We start from the raw sequence: 26,475 nt of genomic DNA, 5'->3' as shown, positions 1-26,475 counted from the left end.
TCTCCCCCAATGCTCAGGCTGTGCATTGTAACTTTGTAAAAAAACAACAATATCTCTCCTGCGCTCGAGTGGTATGTGGGAAGGTGAATGTTCTAGGTGGTTTTATGACACAAATGAAGTGGTCTTGCTGCCCCCCTAAGGACCAAGGGTATCCAAAAGGCACTACAAGAAAACAGCAAGAGAAGGGCGCACAGACCTTGTGCATTACCACTTAAAAGTTTATCAAAATCAAAGAAGGGTAGCGTACAATATACTCACAAACGTAGCATATGAACAAGCATTTAGGAAATGGGCACCGCTCGCTTCCAGGACACTTCTCTACTGCTGGATAGCGTGATGGCGTCCTCAAAACCTGATGTGGCTTGCGCGTTTAGAGGGAGGACCATTTTACTCCGAGCCAAAATTGCCACTGGTTGTTCTCATTGTAACTTTGTAGCCAGTCACTAGTGAGAGGTTGAACCAGGGGCTAATCTGTATCAGACATTTATGAAAACTGCCAAGAACTGCACAGTCACCAGAGTTTAGGTGGTTGTGTCATCTCTGAACCAGCGTCTATGTCCAGGAATTTGATATTGACTTTGGATGATGTCTGAATTAGGATTTTGCTGTCGTCCTGGAGAGGTAAGAGCATTGTGAGATAAAGAGGTTGTTCTTCCATGGTTTTGTTTTTTTGTATTTTTTGAAGCTTTATCTTTCATATAGAATTCCTGGCTGGAAACATTGTGCTGAAAACCTCGTGATAAGGCATGTCTTTTTTTTATTTGCAGGCACCACAATAGGATTCGCAGCATCGAAGCCACAGAGCTGGTACCATACACGGCGCTGGAGACTTTGGATTTGAGTTCTAATGAAATCACCGAAATTCGTAGAGGTTCTTTTCCTTTACAGCTTCGAATTAAAGACCTGTAAGTAACTTGATCTGGGCCAGAAATGTGACCATTGTTTTAATTGAACAGGGTGCTGATGTCCTCTCTATATAGTTGGCTTTGCTAAAAAGTTTTATTAGAACCAACCTTAAACCAGAACGTCCGCCAAAAATACAAAGACTAAAATGAATAGCCTAATAAAAGAGACCTCGTTTCCACTGAGTGGTACGGTACGGTTCGGTTCAGTACGGTACGGTTCAGAACGTTTCCACTGCCAATAGTATCCTTTCATTATAGGCGTGGTGTAGCAGGAAAGCTGTGATAGACGATTCTCTGTCAACCAATCAAAGTTCTGCAGAGTGTAGCTCCACCCTGTTGGTACGGTTCTAATATGCTTGGTACCCCAACGAAAGGGTCCCAAAAAAGTGGTACGGTACGGTTCGGAATTAGGGTACCATTCACAATGGAAACGGCATAAACAGCGTACCGTACGGAACCGAACCGTACCAGAAAGCTCAGTGGAAACGGGGCATACGTTTTTCAGCTTCTATTCCAAACTCTTCCCCACAGTCATTTTTTTGGCACTAGATTTCCTCAGACTGATGCCCGGCATCATTGAACCCATTTCCAATAAGCCCAGGTCATCCTGAACCTGAGACTGACAGTGAAAGGAGAAGCAGCACAGTGATGGGTAAGCACATCACCTGATTGGCTCCTTCTACTGCTTCTTCCTCCTAAATTCCAGCCCTGCTGTAAAGAGACAGTGGACTCCAATCCTCCTTTATTTGAGAATAACATCATTATCGCACTGAAAATATATAAGCACATTTAAAGATAACCGATTGCTTCCTCCATTACTGTGTGGCACCGCTTTACCGCCTCCTTGTACCCTGTTCATCCATTTTCTTAAGAAGACATCATTGCTGGCCAGCTTTTTCCTTGTTCTGTGCCGACCCAATAATGATGTTGCTCCATATGTGGAATAGGGCAACTTGTTACCCTATAGCCACCTCAGATCATGTACACCGCATGTGCCAGATCTCACTCGGTACATACACTGTACAAGAGTACAATTGTTGCTCGATATTATCTCATACTGCGCATGCACAAGATTAGGCAAGATTTCACTGGAAAGTACTAGTGATGTAGCCTTCCCAGGGTGCACTGTAAGACTTGGGACTAAATCACAGGATGTAGATAAAGAATGTAAGTTCACCTAAAATGGTTTGACTACAAATGACTTTTAGGACATTAATGGGTAGACATGCTGTACCGTATGCACCATGCATTTCTCTGTTTGGAGGGTAAAGGTCTGCTTTAAGGGTTCACCATGATTGTAGTTAAGTAATATACATTTTAATGTAAAGCAACATTTTTCTGCAATAAAAATCACACTCCTCCTAAAATATGTAACCCGTCCTGAAATGAAATAGTTGACATTTAACTTTTTTCTTTTGCTTGGTTGTCTTTTGTACAGCAACCTGGGGAGCAACAAGCTAAGCAGTCTAGAGGCTGGATCATTTGACAACCTGTCACGGTCTCTGCTTACCCTCCGTCTGAGCAAAAACAGAATCTCCCATCTTCCTGTCAAAGCATTCAGGCTCTTCTCACTAACCCAACTGTAAGTATGAGAGCGGGGAGCTTAATTAAAGAGAAATGCGAGTCTCCCCCCCCCCCCTCCCCCCCAGCAGATACAGCACCTCCTGGGAGTAGCAAGCCTGCTTTGCCAGTTTCACCAATGCCCTGGATTCATTAATGCAAAAATAACACCTAATAAAACCTATATTAGATCCCTCAGATAAATGGTCTGTGTAGAGATTAGAAGTCTGCTTTACCCTATAAAGTTAGAACTAGTTAGACTTTCAAGCGTTCAGGGACCTGTAAGCATTAAATAGCCTTAGAGATGATGGTCGGTAGTTTAATCAGACTTTTGGGTTGAAATTTAAAGATTGGATCATTTTTCAGACCACACATGAGTTCTTACAGGGGAAAGTCATAAGGTAACGGGTCTCTTTTTTTGGTTTTGTTCATGAAGTTTTGCCTGTAGATAGCCAATGGCTGCAATCTTATAGGAAAAAAAACCTGGCACCAATTATGATCGCACTTGTGCTCTATTTGCAAATGCCACACCGTGCACATGTGTGCAGATCATTAATGGTTCATAGTCTACCATTTACTGCTGAATGTTTGTGAAGGCTGTGCCACTTTCTGGTATGCTAATGTCTGCCACCAATCTGCAAATGTCTGCCTGTTTTCACACATTGATCACCAGTGTGTTGAACTAGGTAGCGGTAAAATTACCATGCAAATCTACACATAAAGGGTTAGTTCACCTTTGTTCTAAAATATACTATGCAGTCAAGAGGCCCTGGTAGATTAAAAAAAAAATGAACCAAAAAAAAAACATTGTGCAGCTTACAAATTTGGAGCGTACTTTAAATGCTATACATACTGTATAGGCCAAGCATTGCTTCTTCACAGCCTGGCTAAAAACTACCTTAGTGGGTGTTTCACCCATCCTGCTTAGGATCTGGGCTGCAATGTGCATTGGGTGCACCCCCATCATTACATGAGCAAGTGCTCCCCCGCTTTCAAGTCCGCTTGTACTCTCTATTCCGCAGCGGCTGAGCTTTTAGGGGGGCACACTCAACATATGGTGCGTCCGGAGATCTTAAGAGGTACATACAGTGGGGATCTAACTTTTGTTGACATATTATAAGAATGTCTAATCTGTAATTTGATGCCTTTTGGAGATTCCATCTTTCCTTGGCTTCTTTATGCACATTAATACAAATTTTTACCTGGGGTGCCCAAACTTTCGATCCCCACTGTACATATTTGCCAGCACACCATGGATCTTGCAAAAACAGTCCAAAAACTTTTTATTGCAGAGAGGATCACATCAAAAACAGTGCAACGTTTCGGAGTGACGCAGGGCCCCTTCGTCAGGCATGTGATCACATACCTGACGAAGGGGTCCTGCGTGACTCCCAAACGTTGCACTGTTTTTGATGTGATCCTCCCTGCAATAAAACGTTTTTGGACTGCTTTTGCACTATCCATGGTGTGCTGGCGAATATGTATGTACCTGTGATAGATCCAGTGTCCAGCTGGTGATCGCTTTAGCACCCACAACATATGTGCCTATATCCAGGAAGGTGTGCGATGGAAATATGAACTTTACCGGATCTTAAGAGGACAGGGCAGAAAAATACTTTTATGCCAAGACCAGAGATCCAAGCAAGGAACTAGGTCCTTACTCCTTACTACTGATATGAATCAGAGAGAACTGCGTCCGTCAATGAACTTAAGAGAAAAGGATTTTACGGTAAGTCAAAAATCCAGTTTTTTTGGCCAGGCTGTGGGAAAGCAACACTTGGCCTACTGGTATGGCACTTAAAGAGGAACTCCACTCTTCCCAGCTTACATTTTGTTTCTATTCCTTTGCAATTGTCCCTGTATGTAATTGAAAAAAAATAATTACTAGTCAATGGAGTCTAGTGCTGTCCTGTTCCATCCTAAAGTTCTTCCTTGGAGCTCTGCTTCTGCACCACCATCTTGGATAGGTATTGCGCATATTCAGACATGCCATGGGTCTAGTGGAGCTGATAGAGACCTATGGTGTGTCTGTGCATGCGAGAAATCGAGTGAAATCCCCTACAAATGCACAGACACGCAGCAGGTCTAATGTCTGCTCAATGCGTGGGGGTGTTCCAATACAATACTGCATGTGTGCAGAAACACAGGTGAACCTCTCTGAATCCTTTAGACCCGCTGCATGTCTGTGCTTGTGCAGGGTAACACACAGAATACGCCATCCTTGCCTAGGTGGGGATGGCAAAAATATTAACTTTTTGTTGTTGAAAAAAAAAAAATTGCTTAAGAGGGAGGGAGGAGGAGTCAGATGAGAGAGGTGCTTTTCATAGTTGGAGCTCCAAATACAGATTGTCTCTAATTAACAGCGATAAGCGGCTGGAAAATATAGTTTGGACAGAGTGCGGCAGGAGTTCTTTTTCTAGTAAGGATCGTTTTTCTATGAGTTTAAACAGACCAGACGGAGAATAATACAGGCATTTAGATCTCTCCTGTGCGTCTCTGAAAGGTCTCTCGTCTTAGCAGGTCTTCATTTCCCAGTGGAGGTGTAGATGGGGTGGAAAGATTACAGAGTTGAGCGATACAATATGCTATCCTTTATCCTTCACTCTGTGGCCTCTTGTGTCTATTGCACAGCGTGGGCCAACTAGCAACGAGCAGGTTACATTGTAACAGCCTTCCATGACATCTCTCTGTTTTGTAGGGAGTTGAATCGAAATCGGATTCGCCTAATTGAGGGACTCACGTTCCAGGGGTTGGACAACTTGGAGGTTTTAAAGCTGCAGAGGAACAACATCAGTAAACTGACGGATGGGGCCTTCTGGGGCCTGGCAAGGATGCAGGTCTTGTAAGTATTGACATCTGACTATCTATATAACCAACGCTTCAAGTACGCACTCAAGTTATTTGATTTTTCTTTGCTTTTACCTGCAGTTTTTAAAGTTGGTGTGAGAGTCACTGATGGAAAAAAAATCTTTTCAACAGTAGTAGTCTTGTTCTGTGTTAGAGATTGATCTACACTGAACATTTGTTTAGTAGGTAATACCTTTTTTGGCTGACTTAGGTTATTAAAGAGGAAAGCTTTCAGGATCTTATGCCTTGTACACACGCAACGATTGGTGGCCGTGAATTTTCGGCCAACGTCCGATCAGCCGATTTTCGGCTTGTTAGTATGAAGCTTCCGACAACCGACTGCGACTTTTCGGCCGAACAAAATCTGGTGTGCATGCTATAAAATTCTTGTTGGCCGTCAACAGAACGGCCGATTTTCCGTCAGTCAGTACAGATTTCGGCAGACAAAAATCAGATGAGCAAGACTGGGCATGCTCAGAGAAGAAAAAACACACGGAAAGTAAACCAGCACATGACATCACTTCTGAAGTTGGTTTTTGTTGGCCGAGAAAATTTGTGTGCAGTCTAGGCACATTTCAACCAACACAACAACACTGGACAGAAGACGGCCGATCGGTCGGCCAACAATCGTTGCGTGTGTACGAGGCTTTAGGTCTTTCTTCAGGCTTCATACAATTAATAAAATGCAGCTTGACACACAATAGTAACAGCTATTTTAATGGATCAGCACATTCCGCTCTGGGATCTATTGATGATTATGTGACCAAATGCCTAGCTGCTGTTAACATGATCTTGGGTGAAGGGACCGATGTTTGGGCAGGGCCACCAGCTACTGACACTCATAAACTTCTACATTTCCTTTCAGTTGAGAACTTTTGATCAATGCCTAAGAATCTAATCATCATGAGAGAGGGATTTTGGGGCAGCCTTTTAGGCAGAACAGGCACTACAGTTGTGGCCCTCAGTGCTTGAGACCAGGGCCCAAAACCTTCTACGCCCTTCCACTGAGACCAGAAACACATTGCCTCTAGCTCTTTAAAAGATAGCCCCCCCCCCCTGGCACATGGTCAGTGATTTATGTTTCCTCCAGCATGTTGCCTTGAGGAACTATCTTTTAAAGTTTGTGAAAGGGGCTGCCCAGGCATACCCTAATGGAAGCTTCTCTTAACTGCTGTTGTATTGGCTGTGAGTTCCCTCCATAGGGGTTAGGAGCAGACGTGCTCCCGCCTGGGGATCTTCTGGAAAGCTCTGGATGAAGCTGGGTGTCACTGTGGGGGGATGACCGTTCTGGAGGGGGGTTGGGATACTCTGCTCCCCTGTATGAGATAAGGTTTCTGGAGAAAGCTAAGTGCAACAGTGGGAAATGGGGTCTCAGGAAGGGATGGGGGTCTCTTCTGGAGGCTGGGGTTTGCAGGGGCAATATGGAACACTATTGGGGGTACTACAGGCTCAGCGGCTAGGGGGCACTATGGGAGGTTGACCTGCACTTTGGTTATCTGAGGGCTTTAAGGGGGGGGGCCGGGGGCACTATGAGAAGTTGAAGGGCACTGTGGGCATCTGGGGGTTTGGGTGGCACTTTTGGAGCTAAGAGATGCTGTGGAAGGTTATGGAATCTGCAGCTAGCTTGAGGCCCAAGAGGAGGGAGGCCTACTGGCTAAGTGGTTGAGCACCACTGCCCTACAGAATGTTTTTTTTATTAATATAAGTGGTGGAATGGGGGTGCTAATTTTGCTATAGCTCAGTTTTAATCTTCCTGTCATGTTGATGCATTTTGGGTATATTTTGCTCTGCTGAGCACATCGTACAGGTCAAGGTACGGGTCTCTATTCCTTTTGCTGAACTTCCCCAGCTGAGTAAATGTTAGGTAAACAGTGACACTGTTGTTTTTATCTGCAGTGAATATTTGTATGATAGATGTATATACTGCAGCTGAAGGCCACATTTTAACCTATAGATCCGTCTTTCTTTCTCCCTCCTGCTGCCTGTCTCTGCAGACATCTGGAATATAACAGCTTGACAGAAGTAAACAGCGGCTCTCTGTATGGACTGCGGTCCCTGCAGCAGCTTTACCTCAGCAACAACTCCATCTCAAAGATCAGCTCAGGTGGATGGAGCTTCTGCCAAAAACTTCAAGAGCTGTAAGTACTACCTGCATTAAAGGGGAGCTCCGGCAAAGCTGCCAAATCCTTTTTGGGAAGAGTAGTGCTGGGCCCCCTGTCCTATCCCAGATCTTTAGTACTGTCTGTGGCTCCAGTTCAGAATGTTACATAGTTAGTGAGGTTGAAAAAGACATCCGTCCATCCAGTTCAACCTATGATGTGTGTGTGTGCTTGCTTTTAACCATACATTGTATACCCCTGTATGTTGTGGTCTTTAAGGTGTCCATCTAATAGTTTTTTGAAACTATCAATGCTCCCTGCTGATACGACTGCTTGTGGAAGAGAATTCCACATCCTTACCGTCCTTACAGTGAAGAACCCCTTACGCACTTTAAGGTTAAACCGCCTTTCCTCAAGTTTTAGTGAGTGGCCACGTGCCTTATTGTATCTCCTCTCTCTGAATAGTTTGTTCCTTATGCTAGGGTCGCCAGTACAGTATTTGTACATTGATATCATATCCCCCCTCAATCGTCTCTTCTCCAGAGAGAATAGGTTCAGTGCTTGTAGTCTTTCCTCTTAGCTGATGTGGATTCTTCGTAGGAATATATAGGCAAATGAGACATTTCTGTGCCTTCTTCAGGATTATATGGAGAAATCAGGCCTGTGACAACTCTGGCGTGGCTGAAATGCAGAACAGCCCATCATTGTCGTGCTTGGAAAGGGGAGCGGAGTGGTTTTCCACTATCGATGAGTCTGGGCATCCTATGAACTCATCTCTAGATGAACTTTAAATTTGGGCTATTTTTAATCCAATTAGCTCTAATTATTGTCCCGCAGCTCACCTTTGTGTCAGCTGCAGGGCAGGAATGATCTGGCCTACAGCTAGACTAGAGATGAGTTCAGAAGATGTTCAATATTCTCTCTAGTTGAGAACCTGTGGAACACAAGCACAGTGATGTCACCACACTTGTAGTCCATTGTTTCCTTCCTCCTGCTCCATAACCAAATATTTGTACCAAGGTATGGGGCTGGGGAAAGAGCCTTTATGAACCTGGGCATAGCTCCCGCAATGCGCAGATCACAGATGCAAGCTTTGCAGGCTAAAAGGAAAAAAGAATTAAAATAATAAAAAAAGCATATTTTTACAAAAAAAAAAAAAAAAATGTAATAGTTTTAACCTCTTTATGCCGACGCCTCCTGGCTCTTTAAGAGGTTTAAAATCCCAGGAGATGGGGCGTGGTTTAAGATCACATGACTGCCATGATTGGCTGTCACGTGATCTGAAAACTCCTGATCACATACAGTGATCGGTAGCTTTCAGTTAGACGCCAGTCACTGTGCTGGAAGTTTGCTCTCAGCACAGTGCTATTTACCTCAGTCCACACAAATATGCGGCCTCTCAGCGCTAAGGCCCAGGCGCCAAGAGTTGGCATATTTGCGTGCAGCTGGTGCCAAGGGGTTAAATATGGATACAATACATTCATCATTATTATTATTATCATTATTTTTATTTATTTTTATTTTAATGGACTATGCCTTTAAATACCTCCTGTTATAGGGTGACAACACTGTGTTTCTGTCTCTCAGTTGTGCTCCTGCGTTGTCACCCTGTGATATGCACCCCATGTGTAAATTACAGACAGCTATGCTGACACACATTGCATAGATGTAGTTCACCGTTGTCAGGAAGCCAGTCCAGAACAATGTTATGCAGTCAATGCTACAGTGAGTGCATCTAGACAGAAAGTGGCTGGGGGAGGTTTAGGGGAGATCAGCCGCACTGAGATGCAAAATAGGTTAAAAAAAACTTGGGGATTGTTTGCTATAGTAAACTAAATGTAAAGTAGAACTTTGCATCTGAACACTCCAATGTAAAAATCATCCATCCATGTCTCCATGCTTTATTTTGCTGGGAAATCACTTTGAACATCACCTGGCTTGCACTTTTAGCAGTGGCCAGCTTAAGTAAGGGCAGATGAATTATGTAGCATTTACTTCCTGGAATCCATCTACCCTTAGCTTATGCATCCAGACAGTAAGGCGTGCTTAGCTGAGAAAACCCCTCCTCCCCTCCTGAAGACTTGGGACACGTGACATCATTTATCTAGACCTGGAAACCAGGAAGTAACTGAAGAAATGTAGAAAAAAAAATGTAAAACAAGTAAATATAATACACCTTCCTATCTATTTACTAATGCTAGCAGCATATGGAATAAAAATAGTCAATGTTGACTGAGAGAGTAAAGTTCAGTTTTAAGCTTTTGTTAACCCTGGTGCAATGTTCTAGTGTAGTGTGATTGGCTAATATAGCAAGCACCGCACCATGTGACCGTATAGCGGCACGCAAACTGTGCAGCAGCATGTTAAAACTGCTTTAACATTTTGCAGTTTGTCACTGAATAGGCCTGAGGTTTTTTTTTAGCACACAAACTATCGGCACTATATAAATCCTGTATAATAATAATAATTAACACGTTTTTCACATTAACCTGCCACATTCATATTTATTTTATCTAAAAAAAACGAAAAACAATATAAATTCCTTTTAAATGCTAGACCTGAAGAAAGACTGAAATATATAGCGATGCTTTTAAAGGGTCTGGTTACACGGGGGCCAGCGCACTAATCCCCCCGCCTTGAGTACTAATGCACATAAAATATTTCTCTTAATCCAGTCTTATACAGCGGTATTGTGTTTTTAACGATCGTTTCCCGTTAATACTTCCCCGCTCTGTTAACGTTACTCGGTCAGAAGGTCGTTTAGGTAAACCACAAAATAATAATATTTATCCTCCGCTTGCATGGATGTGAAGGGTGTAACTTTAGCAAATGGCTCCCCACACAAAATAATTTATTGACTCAGGAAAACTCACACCATGCTCGACACGGTTTACAACGACGCGCCCCAATCTATACCATCAATTACAGCTCTTAATGGCAAGTAGCTCTGCGTAGTTTTTGCCGCCGCGTTAAAGTGATGGGAAATAAAAGCAGAAAAATGATCGTCTGTTTCTACTGGTGGCAGATGTTCTGCCTGCGTTGTATCAAAGTGAACTTTTTCTTGTTTTTATGGAATCTTGGGTTACTTTCTCAGAAATGCGTTTATCTCTGGGGTGAGTTCCTTAATAGCAAGTGTAGACGCTATTTTGGCTGCATGCCAGTTTGCGAGTTAGCGTTTTGAAAAAGTGTCACATCATTAATCTTAGCAGAATATATATATATATATATATATATACACAGTATATATACACACACACACAAACCTTTAGCAAAAGATTATATATACTGAATGTATGTGTGTGTATATATATATATATATATATACTGTATGTGTGTGTGTGTGTATATATATATATATATATATATATATATATATATATATATGTGTGTGTGTGTATATATATATATATACACACACACAAACCTTTAGCAAAAGATTATATGTACTGAATGTATGTGTGTGTGTGTGTATATATATATATATATATATATATATATATATATACTGCATGTGTGTGTTTATATATATATATATATATATATATATATATATATATATATATATAGTATGTGTGTGTGTGTATATATATATATATATATATATATATATATATATATATATATATATATATATATATTTATATATATATTGTATATATCATTTTTTGCTAAAGGTTTGTAAAGTGTGTACGTAAGGGCAGAAAAACAAATACACATGCAAATTTCCCATGTTTTATCCCTATAAGATACCCAGCAAGTCCAAAAATATAATTGTCAATCTGCCAGAAATGCATTTATTCCCGAATTCTGTTGGGGGCCATTAACACACATCTTTTTTGTAGACTGGTGTCAGCCCTGCCCAGTTGGCTTTTGCTAAACTCCTCAATCTCACCAACAATAGACCTTAAAGAGGAGCTCCAGCCACCTACCAAAAAAATAAAAGTCAGCAGCTAAAAAAAGTGTAACTGCTGACTTTTAAAAAACAGCCACTCACCTGTCCCATGGTCCAACGGTGAGCTCACCCAAGCTGTCTTTAACCTCTGTCCTCCCTCTGCGGCACCGGCATCTTCACTATGGCCACCCGGCTGTGACAGCTTCAGATTCACAGCAGGGTGACCACTGCGCATGCTCGAGTCATGCTGTGTATCCTGACTGGTGGATGCAGTCTTCTGGGACCTGTCAGTGTCCCAGAAGACTGCAGGGGGGAGGAGAACTTATTTTGCTGAGTGCCGCATAGCTCGGAACGGAAGTGGGAGCAGGTACATGTCATAATCAGGTACCCCCCCTCAAAAGTGCAAATTGTGCAAGAGGAGCGAGGGGACGAGTCCTTAAAGTGGAACTTTTCCCTTTTGGGTAGTGTTTCGCTTTAATAATTCTGTAATCTCAAGATACAACCTGGAAGGGCTAAGTACACTCCTTGAGATATCACAGAAAGAGCAAACACAACTGCTCTGATTTTTGACAACAGCTATTTATTGCATTTGCCAAACAAACATAACAAAGCGCCTTCAATGGTATATTTAACAGACCAAAAGGAACCTAATAAAAGACGTTAATTGTTGGGGTTTACATGCACTTTAAGGGTCCATTCACACTAGCGCGACTTGTCAGGCGACTTGGTCGCCTGACAAGTCGCGGTCGGTCGCTCGCTCGCCATTGAATAGTACAGGACCCGTTCTAATAGGAGCGACACAAGTCGCTCCAACTTAGAAAAAGGGTCCTGTACTACTTTGGGGCGACCTGGAGGCGACTTGCAGTGACTTCAACTATATGAAGTCCGTCACAGGTCGCCCCACAAAATCCTGTCGCGCCAGTCTGAATGGGCTGTAACGCCATCCAGCCCACCTGCCCTGGTGTGCCTTTAAAAAATGTTAAATGCCTGAGGGATAGGTGGTCATGTGGGGATGCTGTGATTGGTTGTCACATAGGGCACATGATTAAGAGGTGGTCCCGCTGACTACCAATTATTAGTAGGGTCTGAGAGGTGTCTGGCAGCTTGGTCTCTGTGCTGTAAGTGAGCAGTAAGTGCTCTTTCAGCACAGAAACATTGGCCCTCCAGTGATGCATATGTGTGCGGTGTGTGGGCATTAAAGCATGTTACATGTTATATATTACGCAGCAAGTTAAATATTGCTCTCCATCAACTGATTGTCCGTTCAGCCTTCTGACCATTGAGCTAACCTATTGTTTGGTCTCTGTCTCTGTAGAGCCCTGTCTCACAATAACCTCACACGATTGGAGGAAGGGAGCCTGGCCGATCTGGGATCTCTGACTGTCCTGCGTCTCAGCCATAACTACATCAATCTCATAGCTGAAGGAGCATTTAAAGGATTGCAAAAACTGCGGATATTGTGAGTATAATTGAGCATATTTATGTTTTTGGCCTCTGCACTTGTTAAATAATATAAAAATTTAGAAATCACGAGAACACCATTTCCATTTCTGCTATAGCATGGCTTGTCTATTGACTGTCATTGAGTCTGTGTACTCTTGACAGTTGTGAAGGAATGCACTGTTGGATTTTGTATCAAGATGCAGAAAAAAAGGACCTTTCTCTTATGTCCTCCGACAGTCGCTGCCCCTCATAAGTCATCACTATTGGGTATTGACTTCCGCTCCGCAGGAGTAGCTAGGCATAAGACTTAGTTAAAAGAACAAAAGCATTTAGCATAGACACACCCATGGGGGCTGTCCCACTGGTCAATACCCCCCTGCAGTGATCCCTCCCAACTCAGTTTGGTAGAATAGCAGTAGGTGTACTAGAAAAAATCCCAAAAGAGGGGGCGGGGGCGGCGACTGTCGGAGGACTCAGAGAAAGGAATTTTACGGTAAGATTTTACAAAAATTCAGTTTTTTTCAAAATTATCCTAAATTACAATAAAAGTGATTTTGTAAAGTAGGGTTAAAATGGAATTTTCCCTTTAGTGTTGCCTGCAATAACCAATAAGATTTCAGCACTTGTAGTCAATGCTGTGGTGGCCATACATGCCAGCTAGATACGGATCAAAATTCGGCTAGTTCACTTTTAATTCTTAACAACCAATAAAAAAAAAAATTCTCAAAAAAAAATTTTGTCCAGCAGGGAGCGGGCAAATTTTAATCCATATATGGGCAGGGTTGTTCTTGTCTTGCCTCGTCTACCAATCGACTTCTGTACAACCCTCCTGTCATATTTTTGCCGCTCAATCAGTGTACTCTGACGGTGGGGATGTCTCCCCGCTGTTAGAATAGAAAGGCGCAGCAGGAAGATTCCCCCACCTATTTCAATTCATCTATGGGCTGCCTTAGATTTTATTATCTGATCAATGTTTGATTCAATCAAAATGATGAATCTGCAAGCAATCAAATAACCATAACTTCCCTTTCTGATTTATTTTGAGTGGATTTGTTTAATCTGAGTCAAATGGCCAGGGTGGAAATTCAATAATCAGTTGTTTTTATTATCGATCGATCAGATTATGAGATTACATGGTGGAAACCGAGATGTGATCAGTAAATTACGTTTGTACCTTAACTATTGCTTAAAATCCTTGTGAGAGCTATCGATCAGATGGATTGTCGACTATAGGTCGACTGTTCCTATTGGGAAGAGATTAATCAGAGAATAAATTGATCATTTATTGACGTGTGCCTGGCCACCATTACACAAGGAAAATGACAGGTGGAATCTGATTGGCTGAAACACAGGTACTTGTATCTCCTCCACTCAGTAACTATATACCGTATACAAATGCGTAATAGTTGCACTCTAGGTACAGCTGACCAAAGCCGACACTTTCCCTGGAATCTTAAATTCTTCAATTCTTTCTGGTTTCATATTAATGAAGTGTTGAGAATGATTCCTGGGTTTCCTGCTCCTTTTCTGATTTTCACACCGACTGAGAGTCCTTATCTCTCTTGGGATTTCTCAAACCTCGGAATTTGGCACCACCGAGCTCGTCTCTTAATGCCAGCTGTTGGTGCCTGTATTTCATTCAGAATCCCTCTCACTCAAAAAGTGTTAAGGAAGAACTCCGACTTAAAATAGTTTCTAATGGCAGAGCTACTTAGATCCCTATGGTAGAAATTTTGTATCAGTGAGGCTGATTGGGCTTCTAATCACGGGATTTACTGAACCTGATAACTGGGCTATTTTTGTGTTTTTGCCACCACTGGGTGCTATTCTTTACAGAGGAGGAGGGTTGGCTACCTAAAGTAAAAAGGGTATATTTATTGTGTTTTTTATTATGTTTTTAAGTACCCATTCTATACAAAAATGAGATAAAGTATTAATAAAGGCAAACCTTTTTTCTATTTTTTTTGGTGGGTAGGGAGGGATTAAAACAACTGTCTGTCTTCCTTTGATGTCTATGTTCCCGTTGGGGAAACTGACTTTCTCTATTACTTCTGTTTACCATTATTATTGAGAATGAAAGTAAAAGAAAATCCAAAATCTTAGGTTTTCACCACAACAATAATGGAAGGGGGGATAAAACACAGGTCCACCTAGTTCAACCAATAGAGAAAATAAACACACACACATTATATATATATATATATATATATATATATATATATATATATATATATATATATATACACACACACAATTGATCTAAAAGGGGCAAAAAAAAAACCTCAAAAAGCATGATCCAAGGTATTACAGATGCAAGCTTTTGGGACTTAAGTCTCCTTTAGGCTTTGTACAATTCTCGTTATACAATTTCGTGCAAAAAAAAAAAAAACTGGACAAACCAACTCCTAAATTCAGTTTCATGGTCCTTTTATATTCAGGCAGAGCTCCATTTAGCAGGGGGGGAGGACAGGGAGTGGGGTAGAGCTCTAATTTAATAAGTGGGGGCGAACACAGGCCCATGCATCTGGTGAAAAGGACCCAAGCATGCTTTAATTGCAGGCTATTGTTTGAGGATCTTCACTTGGTGTGAAACTGCTGAATTACAGGCCCATTCATACAGAGGTCACAGTGGAAGACCCGACCATCCTATGATTAACAGGGCTATTGCTATTCAGATGCAGCCGGCCAGAAAGAATAGGAACTTGGCATGGGAGAGGGACAGGCCTGAATAGAGTGAACGATGGGGCTGTAGCCTTTTATTGTCCCCTCAACAATATGGATTCAAATGTCCAATGGCAGGGTGGACTGGGCCCAAAAGAAACAATTCTACATCATTGCTAGGTGGAGAGCTGTGTGTATCGTACTGGAATTAGGATAGAAATGACATAGCATTCCATCACTACATTGAGAAGGAATTCCAAGGACCTGTATTATGCTTAACTGAACATTTTGGGGTGCAATTCCTGGATATTTGAAGGCTGCCCTTTGTAAATGTGCAAAAAATTAGCATTTGTTCTTTAGTATGGAAGTTACCGGTGGTGATGCTATTGCTGTACTTATCCGCTGTTGCAGGTCGCTGGGCACCAAAATCGAATTGCAATACATTTTCATTGTGATTGTGCATTCACTGCTTTTATTACTACAGTTGTGTTGCTTATTGCTGTGATATTTCAGATTTCACATAAGGTTAGTTTTGGGGATTAGGTTAAGGTTTATGTATAGGAGCTGAGTTTGGTTTAGGTGTTAGGTCAAGGCTTAGGGCAAGGTTTCTCAACCAGGGTTCCATGGAAGCCTAGGGTTCCTCCAGAGATTGCTAGGAGTTCCTTGAGCAATTTCTGCCTCTCAGATAAGTTCCCACTGACACCATTGTTTTTTTTAGCTATCTGTAAGAAGGGAATTCTTCCCAATGACCATGGGTATATGGAACATTCTTCCCACTGATCATCTTACTATTGTATCATAAGTTGTAGATATAGTCATTTTTATTAGGTTTTCCCTGGCACCAAAAATGATTTCAAGAGTTCCTCTGTGTTGAAAAGGCGGAGAAAGGCTGGTTTAGGGTTTAGTTTAAAAATAAGGGCTAGGTTTAACTGAAGTAAATACATCCTCCGTAAGTCCTGGTGACCATTGCCAACAGCACAGAAAGTGATGGGAAATCCAGATTTTTTTTGTTGTTCTCCGAACAGGAATAGAAGGAAATTCTTTCAGTAGGGACACCTGTTCTGATGACAGCTGGAGAGCTTTCGTCGTACTGTCCGCTATGTCTTCCAGAAAAAAAAAAACGCAAAAAAAAAAAATATGGCAGAAGTCTTAAAAACTAGAATATGTATATTAGAGGTGTTGCATTTGACTTTTTAGTAATCCATGGTTGAAGAAAATCAATCAAATTCATATAGAGCACAGTGGCTCGGCTAAGGCCACTCTCCGCAATAGCAGTTATGAATTTACACCTCCATTAAAGCGTATTGGACTCTTGGATCTTTGGTCACTGCCACTCTCTTCAGACTTTTCCTAAAGGGGTTTTTAAAGTGACCTTGGCAATTGCTTAAATAAAAAGGAGGAAAATAAAGAAAAAAAGAATACAAAAATAGCCACCATATCAGAGCACTGGAAAGCTGCAGTATAAATAAAATGTTTGTACTTAGGTTTAGACTTCAAATACACTTTAAGTATTCCCATTCCCTTATCAAAAGGAGGTTTCTTACCTGTTTGATCACATGCAAAACGCACAAAGTGCCTTTGGTCATAATAAAGAAGGCCCCTAATGAAGAATGTAGACAAGGCTGAAGGATTCCACTTCCGCGCAGTACTGAAACAATTCAAATAGGTTGGTGTAGTTGGCTATTGGAGGCACATTGCCACATCCCAAAAATAGTACAACAAAGAAAGAAGGAGCCCCCACAGGGATTTTTAGGCATAGGCCATCCAAAAAAAGAGTAATGGAGAAAGTAGAAGTATATAAGATCAACAATTTTTATTCAAAAATCCAACATGAGTAAAATGGTGAATCATATCACCAAATTGTGATGTATAAAAGCAAAAAATAGTAAAGACACGATACCAAACATTTTAATAACAGGATATGCTCATAGTCTGGAACATAGGGTTGGTCTCATGCCAGTGGGAGGCCAAGCTAAGTCGTGGTTCACAAAGACATCCCGACATGTTTCGAAATCTAGAATTATTTCTTCTTCAGGGGAAGATCAGAGCACAATCTATTTTTCTACAAATATAATATACACATATTAGTATTGTACAGGAATAAAATACATAGACAAAGAACATCCATCTATATACGGGAAGACATAAAGGCAGTCTGCCATACTCGCAGTGTGTGTGAATTGGACAACACATGGATAGAGGTGGTAGCCCAAAGCTTCTGCATCTGCTCTTTCTAAAAAGGGGGCAAAGATGGTCCAAGAATTTAAAGTGCACAAAGCATTATTTGGCAGATGTAAAATAGGCATAAAAAGATGGATATTTGCCTATGGTCCTGTTAGCATGCATGGGAAAAACTGCTCATGAGGATCACCACAAGGAAAGAGCCATTCTGAAGAAGAAAAAAAAAGGGGGGGGGATATATATATGTGTATAGCATTGTGGTAGAAGCTGTATGTAAAAACCCATATAAAGTATAATCCATCATTAAAGAGACTTACATATACTGTATGGCCGAACCAGCAATCATATAGCACCAGATCCATCAGAGGAACGGCAAAGCACTACCCATCAGTGTGGGGGAAAAAAAGAGTCCCTATTTATGTGCTGAGGGCCCTTAATCAGATTGTAAAAGAGCCGCACCTGTGTAGTGTCTCCACTGCTCAAAAACCAGGCCCAATCAATATAATCAATATGCTCTCTCCACATGGACTCGGCTTGTGGAGAAATCTCCACATCTCCATGGCTCCTATGCGATCCACCGGCCTCAATGGCATCTGGCATCACCGTGAATGTGCTGCACAGTGAGGCCAGACGTCAAGGACACGTGTGAGAGGGCCGCGCTCCAAACAGAAAGTTAAGAGTCAAAGCAAGCCGGTGCCTGGAAATGATGCCGGCTGGTGATGCGCATCACATGGCCCAATAGCTGCAGGCCCCATGCGCCTGGGTGGCGTGACGGGGCCTGCACGTGCTGGGGAGCAGAATAGACCTACCGACAGGGGCATCTAGTGGCCAGATTATAGAATACAAAAGAGACAAATTCTAAAACAAAGAGCAGGAAGCTATGAATCCAAGGGCAAAAAGAGTGTGATGTATAAGTTTATAACCTTGCCAGTAGACAAATGTACCAAGTATGCTTGTTGAAGGAAGAGATTGGTCTCGACACACTATGATGTATACAGATATATATATATATATGTATTGGCAGACTGCTCCCATATATGCCCGTAGACACCATATGTGTATATATTTTTTTTTCCATAAACCATATGTGTATATTATATTTGTAGAAAAATAGATTGTGCTCTGATCTACCCCTGAAGAAGAAATCATTCTAGATTTCGAAACATGTCGGGATGTCTTTGTGAACCACTGCATGAGACCAACCCTATGTTCCAGACTATGAGCATATCCTGTTATTAAGATATTTGGTATTGTGCCTCTACTATTTTTTGCTTTTATACATCACAATTTGGTGATACGATTCACCATTTTACTCATGTTGGATTTTTGAATAAAAATTGTTGATAACCTTTATACTTTCTGCTTTCTCAAATACTCTTTTTCTGGTTGGCCTATGCCTAAAAAATCCCTGTGGGGCTTCTTTCTTTCTTCCACACAGTACTGAACTTCCCAGAAATCTCCTCTTTGTGATCCCCACCCACACCTTCTCCTTATACATAAAATGAAGGAGCCAGGCCTGAGAAAGTGATTGTAATGTTGTCTTTTGTTTCCTCTCCAGGGAACTGGACCATAACGAGATCTCGGGCACAATAGAAGATACCAATGGGGCCTTTATAGGCTTGGAGAGCCTGAACAAGCTGTGAGTACTTCACCTCCTCAGCTCCTTCTCTGTTCCTCATAGTGGCAGGTCTCCCCCCTCCTCCCTGTACAACTTTTTATTCTTCCAGCACCAATAAGGATGTCCTTTCACACAATCTCTATCCTCCCAGCGCAGGAATGATGGTTTTTTTGTACGAGTAATAATTAGGGCTACAGAGCCGGTGGTCCTCATTTACATAGCCATTATTTTTTATATTATTATTTCAGGTTTATAGATGAAGTCAGTTTATGTTTGTTCAGTTCTAAAAACTTTATAAGCTTTTATTTTTGTTTTCCTTCTACGATGTTCAAAGAGAGCTCCCAAAATAAGAAGAAAACTTGCTCAGTAAACATTTTGTTAGTTTCAGAAGTAGCTGCCTGAATGGTTAAAAATCAGGTCGCGTATATCGACTTTTAGTAAGCAGTGCATGGGTGTGACGGCAATTTGTTTTATGCAGGAGCTATTGGTACAGACCAAGGCATATAGAGACTTTCCAGTCTCGGGACTGCTAATGGGGTTGGTGTAGTTTGGGCTTGGCCAAATCTGTGGACACCTGACCATCACGCCTATATGAGCTTGTTGGACATCAAATTCCAATACCATGGGCATTAATATGAAGTTGACCTCCCTCGTTGTGGTTCTAACAGCCTTTACTCTTCTGGGAAGGCTTTGCTCAAAATTTCGTTTCTTGGGGAAACTAGAGATCAGCCAACCGAGCATCTGTGTGGTGAATTGTCGATGTTAGATGAGAAGATCTGGTTGGCAATGGATGTTCTAATTCATGAGGTCAGGGCTCTGTGTAGGTCTCTTGAGTTTATCCACACCAAACTTGTCCAATATGGCATCTCTAAATAACCATAATGGATACTTCAAGAGCGTTTATAGGAGTATACTTTCCTTTACTTTCAACATTTTCTGAAAGTTTACTTATAGAATATCTAAAGTCAAAGAGCCGGTCCACACTAGCGCGACTTGTCAGGCGACTTTTCAGCCTGACAAGTCACGCTCCCTCGCAGTCCATTGACCTCTACAGGACCCATTCTAATAAGAGCGACACAAGTCGCTCCGACTTAGAAAAAGGGTCCTGTACTACTTCGGGGCGACCTCGGAGTGACTTGCATAGACTTCCATTATGTGAAGTCCCTGCAAGTCGCTCTGAAGTCGTGGTGTATTGTAATGCACAAGTCGCCCCCGAAGTAGTAAGAAGTAGTGTCGCCCCAGTGTGAATCGGCTCAAAGTCTTTTGTTTTTGAATAGACTGGTGGAGGATTTGAACCCTTTCCAGATTTTTATTGCAACTAAAGGTGATGGAAAAATCCCAAATTTTCCGTTGTCACTAGGACAGGAATAAAGAGGAAACTTGGTCCAGTGACAACTGTCCAAAAAGGCATTTCCCTCACTTTTAATAGATTTCTTATCTCTTCATGTTGTAAGTATAAAACAGGAAGTGAAGCTAAATCTCTCCAGTTGGACACAAGTGGCAAAAAACCTGATAGGGGTTATATCCATTATCCAAAATTTAAAATATTTTGGCTTTAGTTATACCCTAAACAGAGCTGCCATCAGGGAGGGACAGCCCATACACATGTAGGGGGCCCAGAGATTCAGAGGGGCCCAGTGACCCAGGCCCCAACCAACGAGATTGAGTTGTTGTAGTAACTAGCAGTTGCTAAAGCAGACCAACTGCAGAGTAAGCCGATGCAGCAGAAGGGATGTCTCTTTGCTGAATATATGAGGACATCTCTTTGCTGGATTGGGATGTCTCTTTGCTTTATATTTGGGGCTGTATCTTTGCTGGATTGGATTCATTTTCATAAATTAGGTTGTAAGTGTTAAAATAAAATTGCGTGCACTAAAGGACTTGTGGGATGTCCAGTGGGGAGATTCGGCGAAATGGCCAGAGGGCGGGCCCTGGGGAATATTGGTTGTCAGGCCCGGAGGGGCCCAGGCCTAAAGCTGTGTGAGGGGCACCAAAGTTTCTGATGGCTGCCCTGACCCTAAAGCTGAACTCCAGCTTTCAGTCTTGCACAGTTGTATAGGCTCTTCTTCAGTACTAAAATTGCTTACTATTTCTGTGCACATTGTAAGCTTTTTACAGCGTGCATTCGAAGTTGCAGTAAGTCAGATAGAGCCTGCCTCATTTCCTGCCTAGAGGAGGTCTAGCATCATCTAACCCATGGATGCTCAATCCGTGGCTTTCCAGCTGTTGTGGAACTACAAGTCCCATGAGGCATTGCAAGCCGCTGATAGTTACAAGCATGACTCCTAAAGGCAGAGGCATGATGAGACTTGTAGTTCTGCAACAGTTGAAGGGCCACAGGTTGCGCACAGGTTGAGTACACCTTGATCTAACCTTCCAACATTACTGTCCATAGTCTGCTCCTTTTATTCATTGGATTTCAGTTCTTTTAATCCAATCAATGAAAAGCTCAGCATCGCATGTGAGTTACTTAGGGTGGTCTGCATGTAAAATGCAGTCTGCTTTGGATTTTCCAATCCTCTCGACTAATACCCACCCATCAAAGCATTTTTAATATTGTCATAACTCCTCCCAAGAGCCAGCCTGCTGCTTGTGTCAGGGCTTATGGCTATTGAGGAGTACTGAGTCAGGGTGCTGTGATGTTTTTAGGAAGCTATATACAGCACCCTGCTGGTTCTTCCCAGCAGCTATGATCTGCCTGCATTGCATAGAGGAGCACAGAGATCCAGTCGTTGCATCACTGGGTCTACAAGAGGGTATATAATGCATTTTATTAGCACATTCATGGGGGTAGAGAAGGAACCAGTAAAGGCAAAACAGGTGCAACATAAGCAAATAGAACTTTAACGTTAAATAATGTAATTTCCCAAAGGATGCAGCATCAGGTGCAGGAAATTAATAAATGCATAGTAAACTAGCAACAAGGCTGTCCTAGAACAAGGGCACTCAATGGCTGCTTTCTTTTCAGGAGAGATTACCGGCGATTTGGTTTTGTCATCGCTGTTCAATTGCCTTAAAGATAAAGAGATCTCATTTCAGGCAGAGAAAGAGAGAAAAGACCTAATCTGTGTACTTCACGTTTAAAACGTTGTAAACCGGACACTCAATCTGTCTCACACCAACTAATGCCGCTTTTTTTTTTCTCTTTTCTTTCCCTTCCTCTTTACCCCCTTTTGTTTGTCTGACCCTTGATGTTTGGAAACTGCAGTTCTCTGTTTGGAAACAAGATCAAGTCGGTGGCCAGAAACGCGTTCTCAGGCTTGGGGGCTCTGGAGCACCTGTGAGTATCCCATCATGCTTTGCAGGTTTTATAGCGGGCTGCCAAAAGTAGCTGCTTGAGAGGTCTGCAAGCAATTTAATAGCGTCTTTGTAAGATGAGAAGGCCGTCCATTTGAGCAGCCCAGCTGCTTCCTTCTCATTATAAGTCAGCTTCAACTTTGGCCTCTCGTTGTGCCAGGAAAAGGAGTTGCAGAACATATGGCAGATTTGGGTGCATTTTTATTTTGTGTCGGCTATGAGAACAGAGGCCGGCTGACAAATTCTCTCCGGTTTTACTGCTTCTCCCAAGGAGTCCTTGTCTGTAGACGCTCGCAGAATTGGTAGGGGAGGACTCTGGTGTGAACAAAGTTTTGTTTCTTTATTTTCCAGTTGGCCGATCTCCAGATAGGATCTGTTGACAACTTTAAATCAGTTTAAAGTTATGCAAATAAGTGGATATGCTAAACAAGATACTCAGAATAATTTGGGTTTTTTTGGGAGCTGCGGAGGATTGGGCTATATGTGCCTGCTTTGAGCCATCCAGTGTTCATTTCGTCGACTAAAACGTTTTCGTCGACTAAATTAACACAATTTTAGTCGACTAAAATACGACTAAAACTAAAACAATTCAGATGACTAAAATACGACTAAAACTAAAATGGCATTTTAGTCTTAAGACTAAAATACGACTAAAACTAAAATGGTATTTTAGTCAAAGGACTATACCTAAAACTAAATCGAAATTTGCTGCCAAAATTAACACTGGTGCATGCTCAAAGCTTAATACCATTAATAATAACATATTCGATTTTTCACTCCAGGACCAGCAGTAGTATATAATGAGTTTGGAAATTGTAGAGAAATGCTTAAATAATGCATTACAAATTACAATTGAACTACACCCATTTGATTATAGATGACTAAAATGAGTTTTAGTCGACTAAAATGAGTTTTAGTCTACTAAAATGTACTGGAGTTTTAGTCGACTAAAATGTACTGGAGTTTTAGTCGACTAAAATGTACTGGAGTTTTAGTCGACTAAAATGTACTGGAGTTTTAGTCGACTAAATACGACTAAAACTAAAACACTTACAGAAGACTAAAATGGGACTAAAATTAAAATGCCATTTTAGTCCTAAGACTAAATTGAAATTTACTGCCAAAATGAACACTGGAGCCATCATCATGATTGATGTGAGATGTGCTTGGAGGAGAATCCCTGTTGGCTCATGGGAGATGAACCTTCTTTTTTGTTCTGGTTCAGTACTGCTTCGCCGTGAAATGCTGAGCACGAGTAGATCCAGTCCTATAAACAATGAAGGATCTATTTATTAAAGGAATCCTGTCTATAAGGTACATACGTAGGGGTCTTCTTATGACCATTCCTGAAAATTCCAGCTGCCTGGCTGTCATACTGACTCTTCTACATTCATACTCTATTATTGCAGGCATTTATATAGAGCAAACAATTTATGCAGAGCTTTACATGCTAAACATTCACATCAGTCCCTGACCTCAAGGAGCTTACAGTCTGAAGCCAGTCAAACACTAGTAGATTTTTGTGTGAAATTTTTAGCTTTAAGAAAGTTCGCTTGGCTCTCTAATCATTAGGGGGATAAAATCGACATTGGTTTTCGACAATAGTTATGACAAAATTCACAGGAGCAGGATGGAAAGTTTTTCCAGAATGAGCCAGTTTCTAACAATGCATGTAGTTTTCATTCGGAAATGTCCAGTCACTCTAAAATCGAATGTTAAAAGCAAACGGAATTTTAAAGCAATTTCAAACATTTGTCAAATCATCAAATGCTCTGAGAATTTTTTTTTTTTTTGGTGGAGGATGCGGGCATTGGCACTGAGAATTTTTTATGCAAATTTTGCATGAAAATCTATTAGTGTATGGCCAGCTTAAAGTGATTGCTTAAAAATAAATAAATAAATAAACATGTTATACTTACTTCCTTTGTGCAGTTGGTTTTGCACAGAGCAGCCCGGATTCTCCTCTTCTCGGGTCCCTTTTCACTGCTCCTGGCCCCTCCCTCCTGTCGAGTGACCCTACAGCAAACTGCTTGCTATGGGGGCACCCGAGCTGAGCTGCAGCTCCATGTGTCCATACAGACACGGAGCTGCAGTTCGGCCCCTCCCCCTCTCTCCCCTGATTGGCTAACTGACTTTGATTGACAGCCACAGGAGCCAATGGCGCCGCGGCTGTGTCTTGGCCAATCAGGAGGGAGAGTCCCGGACCGCCGAGGGACATGCAGACATCGCTGGACAGAGATGGGGCTCAGGTAAGTATTAGGGGGTGCTAGGGAGGCTGCTGCACACAGAAGGCTTTTAATCTTAATGCACAGAATGCAACTCCTTTTGAGGTTCCTATTTCATATATGCACACACACATACTATGGCTAATTTAGGACAAGATCCAAATAAATATATGTGAATACCAGCATGTTTTAGGAAGGAAATCAGAAGTCCTTGAAGAAGACCTACACAACACAGGGAGAACATGCAAACTCCTGGTCAAGATTCAACCTGAGCAACCAAGTGCTGCAAGGCAGAAGTGCTAACCACTAGGCATGCATTTGGATAAGGCCACGTTTCTTCTGTTCTCTATACCTGTTTTGGGTCAGTGAGTTAGAATATATTTAAAGGGGTTGTAAACCTCTGAAATGAAAAATTAACAAAGCAAATCCTTCTATAGTGTGTACTTGCCTCAACCCAAAGCACCTAATGTGATTTCTGCCTGCTCTCTCCTCTGTTATCTGCATGAGTCCCTTCTGATGCCGACACTCCGGCAATCCAGGGATGGTCCCGCTTCCCCTACAGCACATAGCAGGTGATTGACAGCCTTAGCTGTGCATGTTTCCTTATGAAACTGTGTAGAGGGGGGTGAGTCCTTTCCCTTTACTCAGGTCTCAGATTACACTCAGCTCCCTGCTCAATACTGTGAAGCACGTGACATCAGATTCTCATCCCTTGCTTTCTGGAGCTGTGAAATGCTGTGTAAACTGTGCACTTTGAATGGGAGAGGGCAGAAGGTACAACTTATTGAGGAGGATTAGTTTAATCTCTGTGTATCACCTATGGCCAGTCACTTCACTCGGTATATGTGAGGCTTTACAACCACTTTAAGGCAGAACTTCAGCATAAAAGCTAGGCAACTAGCATTTTCAGGAGGAAATCAACAATGGCAGCCCTCATATTTCTCCAATGATAGGTTTACTTTAAATAAACCACAAGAAAAAAAAGTATGAACCAAGCTGAAATATTGCCCATAGTGGCCAATCATTTTTCATCTTTTGTTCTCCGGGTAAATAATATAAAGAGTCGGATTAGCCACTGTAGGCAACAACATCAATTTTGTTCTTTTTCTTTTGCCCGTTAATGTTTTCTGTACAAGGCTAGAGTTTTTTTTGTGAAATGAAATCAGTGTGTTTAGCATAGATGGAATAATAGTTTTATTCTCTCTGAGCAGATTGATAGAATAAAACCTTCTCATAGGCCTTAATCTTTCTGGGATTGGTGAGCAGCTGACTTGGCCGGAGTGAAGGAATGTCCTTCCCCCAGGATTTCCAATGCTCGCAGCGCTGATTCAGTGTTCACTTCCTTTTTAAATTAAACATAGCCTGGACAGTATATCCTCAACCTGACAAGGTTTACTGCAATTGACTTTATCCTATTATTTTTTTTTTTTTTTTTATCTCCCCTTTTTTCTGTTTCATAAACAAAAGTTCTGGAACGTATTTTAACCATATTGTTTGTTGGCCGCAGGTACACAATAAACTGATTTGAAATTTGAAGTTTGCCAGTTCTTCCTTTTAACCCTGCCTCCCCCTAACAAAATACTTTTCTTGATTTCCTGGCAGAAACCTTGGTGGGAATGCCATGCGGTCAGTCCAAGCCGAGGCGTTTGGAGAAATGAAAATGCTGAGAGAGCTGTAAGTGCTTACATTGAAGTGACTTGGGCGTTAATGGAGAGTGTGCATTGTGGTGTCGGTGAAAGGACGGGAG

At 41.8% G+C, this 26,475-nt stretch overlaps 1 protein-coding gene across 1 annotated transcript in view; it reads left to right on the top strand.

Annotated features, from left to right (window-relative positions):
• Positions 1–26,475, top strand: part of LRIG1 (leucine rich repeats and immunoglobulin like domains 1) — a 149,295-nt gene that overhangs the window by 106,500 nt on the left and 16,320 nt on the right. Inside the window, exons 4-11 of the mRNA XM_082265954.1 lie at positions 768–905; positions 2,344–2,487; positions 5,164–5,307; positions 7,307–7,450; positions 12,619–12,762; positions 19,147–19,227; positions 22,415–22,486; positions 26,331–26,402. Coding sequence (XP_082122080.1) covers positions 768–905; positions 2,344–2,487; positions 5,164–5,307; positions 7,307–7,450; positions 12,619–12,762; positions 19,147–19,227; positions 22,415–22,486; positions 26,331–26,402 — 939 coding nt within the window. The remainder of the gene's footprint in view (positions 1–767; positions 906–2,343; positions 2,488–5,163; positions 5,308–7,306; positions 7,451–12,618; positions 12,763–19,146; positions 19,228–22,414; positions 22,487–26,330; positions 26,403–26,475) is intronic.

Source organism: Pelophylax lessonae (genome assembly GCF_965119305.1).
Source record: "Pelophylax lessonae genome assembly, chromosome: 8".
NCBI lineage: Eukaryota > Metazoa > Chordata > Amphibia > Anura > Ranidae > Pelophylax > Pelophylax lessonae.
This window is presented reverse-complemented; position numbering and strand designations above follow the sequence as displayed.